This window comes from Myotis myotis, unplaced genomic scaffold (genome assembly GCF_014108235.1).
Source record: "Myotis myotis isolate mMyoMyo1 unplaced genomic scaffold, mMyoMyo1.p scaffold_m19_p_3, whole genome shotgun sequence".
Lineage (NCBI taxonomy): Eukaryota > Metazoa > Chordata > Mammalia > Chiroptera > Vespertilionidae > Myotis > Myotis myotis.
The window spans coordinates 122,426,130-122,435,494 of NW_023416335.1; the positions used below are offsets into that span (position 1 = coordinate 122,426,130).

General features: G+C 47.1%; 1 protein-coding gene across 1 annotated transcript in view; it reads left to right on the forward strand.

The window, feature by feature from the left end:
* Positions 1 to 9,124, forward strand: part of PRMT8 (protein arginine methyltransferase 8) — a 93,729-nt gene extending 84,605 nt beyond the window's left edge. Inside the window, exons 9-10 of the mRNA XM_036301950.1 lie at positions 7,425 to 7,546; positions 8,284 to 9,124. Of these exons, the coding sequence (XP_036157843.1) occupies positions 7,425 to 7,546; positions 8,284 to 8,367 (206 nt within the window). The 3' untranslated portion in view covers positions 8,368 to 9,124. The remainder of the gene's footprint in view (positions 1 to 7,424; positions 7,547 to 8,283) is intronic.
* The last annotated feature ends 241 nt before the right edge of the window (positions 9,125 to 9,365 follow it).

Sequence of the window (9,365 nt, forward strand, 5' to 3'; positions counted from 1 at the left end):
TAGTCCCACACAAGCCCCTAGGAGAAAGAGGATAACGAATATGTTTTATAAGCTCAACGACCTTGGGTCCAGTTCAAGGTCTGAGCATGCCTCTTTGTCTTTCACAGTCCTGGCATTATGTCCCCTCCCCTGTGCACAGAATCCCAGGAACTTAGGTTCTGAAAGGACATTCGGATTTCCTGTAGTCCTCCTTTCCTGTGTCTTGTAGTAGAAGCTCTCAAAGTGTGGCCCATGGACCAGCAGCATCAGCATCACCTAGGAATGTTAGAAATGCAAATTCTCTGCTTCCCCCCTCCCCCGCCCCTAAACCTACTGAGTCAGTAATTCTGGGGTGGGGCCCTGGAATCTGTGCCTTAAGTTCTGTGGGTGATTGTGATGCACGATCAAAGTTGAAAACCACTGCCCTTGTGCAAGCCTGCCTCACCAGTGCTGACATCCTCTGGAAAGGCAGTTCCATCTCCTGACTGCGGTATGCCTTCTGACTGCATGCCTGCTGGCTGACAGATCCCTCCTGCTGCAGCTTTTCCACACACATAGTGATCAGGGGAAATTAAATTGTTTAGCTGCTTTCTCAGACACCCTGAGATGTCAGCATGGGGTTTTGCTTCCCGCACATAGCAGATGTCCTTACCAGTTAGCAAGGGCTTGGTAGTTGGCTTTACACAGACCCTCTGCACTTTGACACCAAGGGGGATTTCCTTTCTGTTTCTAAGGATCCCAGATGCACAGAACTGGATCAAAATTAATTCTTGGTTTATGACATACTGTCATAGTTGGGTCATGCACAGTTCACTTTTTGCTTATTTATTTATTAACTAGAGGCCCGGTGCACAAAATTTGTGCAGGGGGAAGGGGGGGGGGGTCCCTCAGCCCTGCCTGCACCCTCTGCAATTTGGGACCCCTACATCTTTTTCTTATCAAGCTAACCTCTTCACATTTAAAAAAATTAACTGAAATACCACCTACTCTAGGAAATCCTCTTTGAGCAAATCTCTTTACAATCTGGTGAGTTAGCTCACCACCTAAATCAGTATTAAGTATTTTCATAGTATATCATTCTTCTTCTTTAACAGCAACTTAGAGTGGATGCAATGTGCTTCTCATTCTTGCATCTGAATTTTTTCTTCTTGCTTTTGTAATAGCAAAGCTTATCCAATTTACATTTGCCTTTCAAGAGCTTATATTTGGTTCAGTTTCTAGTTGGCTCCCTGCTTTTTATTTTAAGCAATAAATTTGGGTTGTGATAGTAAACCTCACTTGTAATCAAGCCTGTAGGTCTCCCTATCTGAATATTTCTATAATACCTATCATTTTAGCATACCAGAGATTGTGTTCATTTATAGAAAATAACAATGTCACCTTATCATTTAATCTTCTAGTAATATTTTATAGCAAGATGTATTATTCTAGTAATTTAACTATTACAAAACTGAGGCATGCAGAAATAAATCACATTGAACAATAAAGAATGACTCAAATATCAAAGCATAGTGCACTTAGGGCCTCCCTTGTTCTGTGCCTCAAATATCATAGCATAGTACACAGTTCACATGGAACTCAGCTTCCTTTAAAATAGGAAGAAATCCCATACTCATGAAGCAGCTACTTCCACACATATTTTCTTTTTATTTAATTCACAGCACATCCTCTTTGTACTAATTGTTGGAAAATCATTCTAGCAATTGCCTCTGTTCCTCTCTGTATTGTTGCCTTACATTCTGATGTCATTACTGTGCTTTTATCATCCACTCACTCCAATAAGATTGTGAATTATTTAAGGGCAAAGATCATGACTTGAGCTTGTGTGTTCCCTGTCATGGTGCCTAGATAAATACTCAAATGCCATCCAGTCCAAATGACTGTGATGAGAGAGGCCCACCATTGCTGGAGACCTCTGATTTTTATTTAAGGGGCCTCACTTGTTCTGCGCCTTTACAGAGGGGTGAGCAGTGGCTGAGGGAATTTGAGGAAACCCAGACAGAATTCTCCTCCTAAAAGATTTTGCTAAGCAGGCACCCGGGACCACCGGGCATTTGTCCAATTAAAACCTGAACACACAGCAATAACAAAGGTGCTGGTCTCCTACTGCTAATGCCTAGGGTTCAAACCCCAGTCTACAGGAACTCACCCCCGCAGTCAGGACCGGGCAGCTGGGTGGACCTGGGCTGGTGCTCCTAACTCTGGGGAGAGGGAGACTTCCCAAGGCTGCAGGCTAGAGGCCCCGGACTCCATGCCACCCACTGAACAGGTCCATAGCATAGGTTGGTCAGTAGAGCAGCTTCTTTGCCTGGGATCACAGGGAGGCCTGGCCTGTTTGCCCTACGATGGGCGCCAGGCTGGGGGGCGTGGACCCGGGCCTCTGCTTGGCGCGCGCACACACACAAGCTGCCATGGGGCAGGAACATCTGCTTGATGCCTGCACCCGTAGGCCCGGAGTGGCCGGGGGCATTCTTGGACCCCAGGTGCTCAGGGCCTATGTGTGGGCCTACAGGCTAGGAGTGGCCTGGGTCCTGAGGATGTTCCTGGGACCCAGGCTGCTTGGTGCCTGCATATGCAAATTAACCTGCCATCTTTGTCGGGTTGATTTGCATACTCTCTGATTGGCTGGTGAGTGTAGCAGAGGGACAGTCAATTTACATGTTTCTCTTTTATTATATAGGATATCATGAATACCTGTGAGTTCACCACCTAACTCAGGAATGAGAATAAAATAAATAGTAACTAGAAATAAGACTATTATTGTTATTAGAATGTAATACATCAGCTAAGAAATAAATTATTAGAATATAAAATATTAACCAGAAACCCATTATTAATAAATATGGTTATAATCATAAGTGTAAGTAAATTAACTTACAGTCACATAATAAATCCATGTGAGCTCACTACCTAACTCATTCACTTAAATGCTACCAGTACCTTTCCATCCACTTGGATGCTCTACTATCCCTGCCCCACCCATATCGCCTCTAGGTGAACACTATCCTAAATTTTGTGCTCCTTATTGCTTTTCTATTTTAGAAAAGTTTTATCACATGTGTGTGCAGGCCTCAACAACGTATTGTTTGGTCTCAGCTATTTTTGAACTTCTTGCAAAGTGCAGCCTGCTTATGCAGTCCCTCTTCACCAACCCTCAACCGTGCTTCCATCAGCAGCAGCTGACACTGGGGAGCCCACTCCATAACACATTGAGTCTTGTGCAGCTTGAAAACAATCCCTGTTAATGGCCTGCCACCTCCTCTCTGAAGCTCCAGGCAGGAGCCCTAATGGGCACAGGCACCCAGGTTTCCAGGCTGTGCTAGCCAACAGGCCTAGCTGCCCCATTCACCACTTTGGCACATCCTGGGCAGGTAGAGGCAGGAAAATGGACCTGGGGCCCCAGGGCTGCTGTGTAGTAGATAGAAGAGCAGTAGGCTGAGAATGAGCAAGCCTGGATTTGAGTCCTGGTATTCCCAGGATTCAGCAAAGTAGGATGATCAGGCGCTGAAAGTGACCTTGGGCAAGTTAGTCTCTGGGTCTTGGGTTTGTTATGTGTGAAATCACACCATTGGACCTCAGTGGCCTGGCAGCCCTTTTTAGTTTTGCTGTCCTTTGACAATGAGTCATTTTCTCAGGTCAAAGGAGCTTCTTGGTGCATAGTCTTTAATTCTTCAGAGAGCTTGTGAACCCCCTAGGGCAGTGGTTCTCAACCTGTGGGTCGCGACCCCTTTGGGGGCCTAATGACCCTTTCACAGGGGTCGCCTAAAACCATCGAATATATAATTACATATTGTTTTTGTGATTAATCACTATGCTTTAATTATGTTCAATTTGTAACAATGAAATTGGGGGTCCACAACATGAGGAACTGTATTTAAGGTCGCGGCATTAGGAAGGCTGAGAACCACTGCCCTAGAGCATATCATTACAAATTTACAGATGAAAAGAGCATTAGATTCCACTTAACCATTGGGAAGTGAAACAGAAAGCAGGATTCCACTCGTTTTCCAAAAGCACCAGGAATAATCTTGTGAACCCCCTGCTGTTTATTCCCATGGCCCCTGTGGTAACAACTCATGCCAGACTTGTCTTCTCACTTAGGGGATAGGATATAAAGGGGGTAAGGCTGTAGTGGTTGCTGATCCCCAAATTTAGGACCATAACTGGCACATCAGAGGCATCTTGAATAGATGTGTGCTGAATGAATCAATGGATGGATGGATGGATGGATGCATGCATGCATATACACTTGGAATCCTGCAGGCACTATTGGTCACAATCACTTCAAAATACAAAACACAAGCTGTCTGTAATCCAGAACCCAGAGAGACTGTGAGGGGAGAGGCCTCAGGGAGGGAGAAAAGGGGTCCAGATATTGAGTATGAAGGCATCTTCATAACAGGGAAAGCTGAAGGCAGAGGAGGAGAAGAAAAGACTTGCTTACGGGAACTCCAGGTGTCCTGCACAGCCCTGTGGTGAGTGCTCACCCTCGTGCACTGCAACTTCCTGGATGCTTCCCCAGGACACTCTAGAATCAAGAATCGAGAAGCCCACATTTGCAGCCCAGAGCCATAGTTTATGGATAAGTAAAATGATATATTACTTTCCATAATTATGAAATAGCCACCTAATGCTTAGTAACACCCTAACATAGGATGACTATGTTATAGGTTGGGTGATCATATAATTTATCTTTCATTTAAGGAAATCTTTGAGAGTGAGAGAGAGAGCTAGTAATAATTATACCAGGAAAACAGAAGTAAACTGTGCACAACAGGTTTGATCATCCTTAGTGTATCTTTTCCCTGTTCTCATCCCATCTAATCCTCACAGAGCCCCATGGTCTGGAGGTGTAGAAAATGAGCCCCAGGGTCATATGCAAATACGTGGCAAAGTGGAAGCTGGAAACTGGGTCTGTTGTGCCCATTCACAGTCCTTCCCACTGACACCCATCCGAAAGGTGTTATCAGATGCGAACCATTAGGTTTGCTCAGCAATTTCAGCCATGGCTGTTCATCTGCATCACCTGGGGGAGATTTTTAAGTCTTGGCAAACCTGCTCCCTTCTCATCCCCAGAAATACTGAATTCAAATTCCTAGTAGAGTAAAAACAGTTGACTTTTAATAAGTTTCTTCTGGACATATTGTTGGAGGATCAGGACTGAGAAGACTGGTTTAATTAGTCTATAGCTAATGAACCCATCATGGAAATGAGACCTTGGGGAAGTTCTTAACCTTTTGATGTTGATGTCAGGGGGAGAGATCACTTTCCTCCAACCCAATGTGGGCATATTTTGGGGCTACCATCAGAGTCAGACTCCTAGGCTTGGTGACTGGCAAATTTGAGGCAGTGAAGTCTCTGGGATTCTCATGAAGCATCTGACGAGGTAAAAGAAAGAAGGTGCCTGAATCCTCTTGCCTGAAGGTCTATAAGAACTGGAGAGACACCTGTCTGAGCTGTTGTAAGTGGCAGTGGGGGGGGCGAGAGTGCTGTCAGTCACACACTGCTCTTCGCCACACACACACTGAAGACTGTCTTTTGACAATTTATTTAGATGTAGTTGGCAGGGAAGATGCTGGGAGCAGGCACACTTCGTCTGTAGACAGCAGTACTAGTATAGTACTGCCTTAGACCAGAGGACAGGAAGGCTGGATGTGTTTGGGGATCCAGGATCGGAGAGTCACAGATTGCATGCCCATGATCCTCCTTCAAGCCATTCCAAATATTCAGGCTGCTCTTCCCCCTCTAGGACCTTGAGTTTGCATCGATTTCCCACATGCACACACTGAAAGCTACTCAAGTCTGAATCCAAACCACTGACATTTGATCAAGCCAGTTCATTGCAAAGGGCAAAGAAAGACAAAGTCTTCATCACCATTCAAATAGTGCTTGAAAGATGTTAGAGGCCACCTGGTCTGACTTGCTTCATGATAAATACCAAGTCAGTGGACCCCAGGTAGCTTGTAAGCTTGTGATACAGTTCTAATTCTTTATGGTGAATTGAAGTCTGCCTTCTAGTAATTTCCACCGACTAACCTTTGCTCTGCCTCCAAGGTCACACATGAGTTTTTCCATGTGACAGCTTTTTGTAGTGTTTAAAAAGCACTTACGTTCTCCCCCAAGTCTTCTTATCTTTAACTTTGGTCCTAAGCAAAGAGGAAATCAGCATTAATGAGTCCTGTATCCTGGTGGGGAATATAAGTGCCTGAAGGGCCAAGAGAAACTGACTATAAGATGGGATCTTCTATTGTTCTTAGGTTCAAAGCCCTCAGTGTAACTGAGCATCTATGGGTACATTGAAACTTCATGGGATGTCTATCTAGTCTGGTTTTATATCAAATAAATCATTTGTTCAGTGCTTAAAGGCCTACTAAGTGAGGCGGTAAGCACTGAAGCTATAACAGTGAGCAGGCCTGGCATGGTCCCTGCTCTCATGGATTGCAGTCTTGGGGAGGACACATACAAGTGGGCAGAAAAGACATTTGTGCTGCAGCATGACAGGCTCAGGGTGTCCTAGTCCAGGTGGGCGGTCAGGCAGGGCTTCACAGAGGAAGTGACCTTGCAGGATGAGGGAGAGAGAGCATGGTGAGCAGGGAGCAGGGGAAGAGTGTTCCAGGGATGGCTGTTGCTGAGGAAGATGGCCCATTAGCTGTGCCTCTTGTGGAGCTGTGGAATCTGTACTGTGCTGAGAGGGATGTGTGCAATTTAATGGCAAATACAGAGGAGGTGCAAGCATCAGCGTGGCTTTGGATCATGCAGGCGGTGTGGGCTCTGGCCCAGTGTTGGGGCTGTGGAAAGAGAATCATCCCTCATTTCTATTTGAGCCAGTTGGTCAGCACAGCTGAGACCCCTGGTGAGCCCGGGCCAAGGGTACTAATTTTGGTTCTAGGGCAGAGAGGCAGGAAGGGAAAGCTATTTGTAGGACTGGGCTGGCAATGGAAGTGGGGAAACTGGGTTAGCCGTGGAGTTTGCATAAATGATGTCGTTTAAGGGGAAACAGGATGTCCTACTCTATGAATCTCTCCCCTACACTGTTGGAAAGTCTTCACTCTGTTGAACTAATGAAAACAAATATACAAACAAACACACACACACGCACACACACAGTGGCATTCTGAGATTCATTTGTATTAGGAAGTTTAGTTGGTGAGAGGGTATTCATCCTCCACTGCTTAGTATGAAATTGTAATATCAGCTTGTTCTCTTATGATCCACAGCTAAGACCCGCAGCCCTGAGGGGTGGGGATCTGATGGAAGGAGGGGTCCCTGAGGCTGAGGAGTTCTGGTGTGGGCTTGGAGCTGGCATGTGACCCAACAAGAGTGTTGTGTGGGCATCAGAGTCCCAGAGGAAAGCCAGTGACTTGTAGGCAGGGTCCCAACCTCAGCCCTTCTGGAGACGCCTTCTCTGACTATTCCGTCCTACCTCCCTGTCCTTCGCCCCTCAGCCCCTGATGCCCCCTACACCCACTGGAAGCAGACCGTCTTCTACCTGGAAGATTGCCTCACCGTCCGGAGGGGGGAAGAGCTCTATGGGTCCATCTCCATGAAGCCAAATGCCAAAAATGTGGTGAGTGCTAAAATGGCCTCTGTGTGGGCAAGGGTCAGAGAGAAGGGACCACAGTGCTGGTCCCAGTGTCCACTCACCCAGGCAACTCAGTGCCTTGTGCACAATCAGGAAAGGTACCAGATGAGGCAGTCAGAAGTTGGGCTTGGATGTAACTAGGCATTACTGAAGGACTCCAGGGTTGGCCCCTAAAAGCTCGGGAATTTGAGACTTTTTCTAGCCCCTCCTTCTCCACCTGGACTCTCAGCCTGGAGCACAGTATCTAGCTCTTCATAGAGGGGTTTTGAGAACAGAGGCTGTTGTCATGGGTTTCACCTCAGTTAGGACGAGCTGAGCCAGGAAATAAGTTTCTGGTGGCCCAGAAGAAGTTTTTGCATTTCTTTAGTGGGCCACGTGGGTTGGAGATGGCGTGATTCTCTCTGTTTGAGCCACCCTGGCTGCAGGCAATGCCTTGTGGGATATGCCACAGGAGACTCACCCATCCCACTCTCTATTCTCCCAGGATGAAATCAGAGGAAACAGTTTATATTATTACAGGAAGAATTTAGGTTAGGAATCAAAGAACTTCCTGTGAAGATAATGAGGCACCAGAATAGATTCCCGAGAGCTGTTAGTGGGAACTCCTTAGCTAGCAAACCTTAGGAGCAGAGTAGCTACCCATCCATCTGCCTGTAGGGAGGGGCGTGGGGCCGGCACTTCCCTCCACACTGATGCTGCGACCCTTTGCTCCTTCTCTGCAGCGAGACCTCGATTTCACAGTAGACTTGGATTTCAAGGGACAGCTATGTGAAACATCTGTATCTAATGACTACAAAATGCGTTAGCACACGTGGGAAGCTGCAGAGAGCGAGCGAGAAAAACCCTCACCTCGATCTGCGGCACTGTGATGAGAATACTGTTTGCAGGACTACACACTCGAAAACCAGAGTTTTAAATTCTGCCTTGAAGATTGGGGAACTCGCCAGGGCTCAGGTGGCCCTGACACTGGACAGAGGACCTCCAGCTGCTCAGCTCTGCTCTGTGAGCCCTTCACAATGTCTTTGCTGTCGCTGACCATGAGCGACCTCCAGTGCTGCGGCTGGGCCCGGGGACAGAAGTGCTCATGTATACCTATTGTCCTTTACTGTGACTCTCCGATCTCCAGGTTTTGCATGCTGCAGGCATCTAGGGCAGAGGCTTCACTAGAACCTGGAGGCTAGTATCTTTGATAGAATAAGCCGGATTCTGTCTGTGCGGTGGTGTGTGCGTGCCTGCGTGCGGACAGCATATACAGTCGCTTATTTACCCACAACACTGTATATGCATGCATATACAACCACTGGGTGCACCCAAGTGTCCATCCAGGGCGTGTGTGCACGTGCGCGTGCGTAGAATATCTATTACTCCCAGAGGAGATTTTGTTGCTTTGGAATAGGACTTTGTTTTGTGATTAGCTCTCCCCTCCCCCACCCCTTACCAGATGTAAGCAGCTATGAAACATTCTCTGTACTAGCTTTGGTCTCCTTTTGACTAGACCGTGGCTCCGAACCCTGGAGCATAGTACCACACACTCTGTGGGAGCTCAATAAAGGCACATGAGAGTGAAGCAATGGGACGGCTGTGTTCCTGGTGCTCTAAAGGGAGGAGGGTGTGAGGGGGGGAAGCACAAGGCAAAGGCCGCGTTGGAGCAGAAATGAAAGGGCAGCACCTGGCTTGCTTCCTGCTTCAGGAAGGGAGGCTGCTGGGTAGAAGCAGCTGTGAAGTCAGGACTGGCTGAAAGGCACCTCCCGCAGACTCTCGGGGTGGGAGGAGGTTCCTGGAGCTGGAGTGGGGGACATGAGCT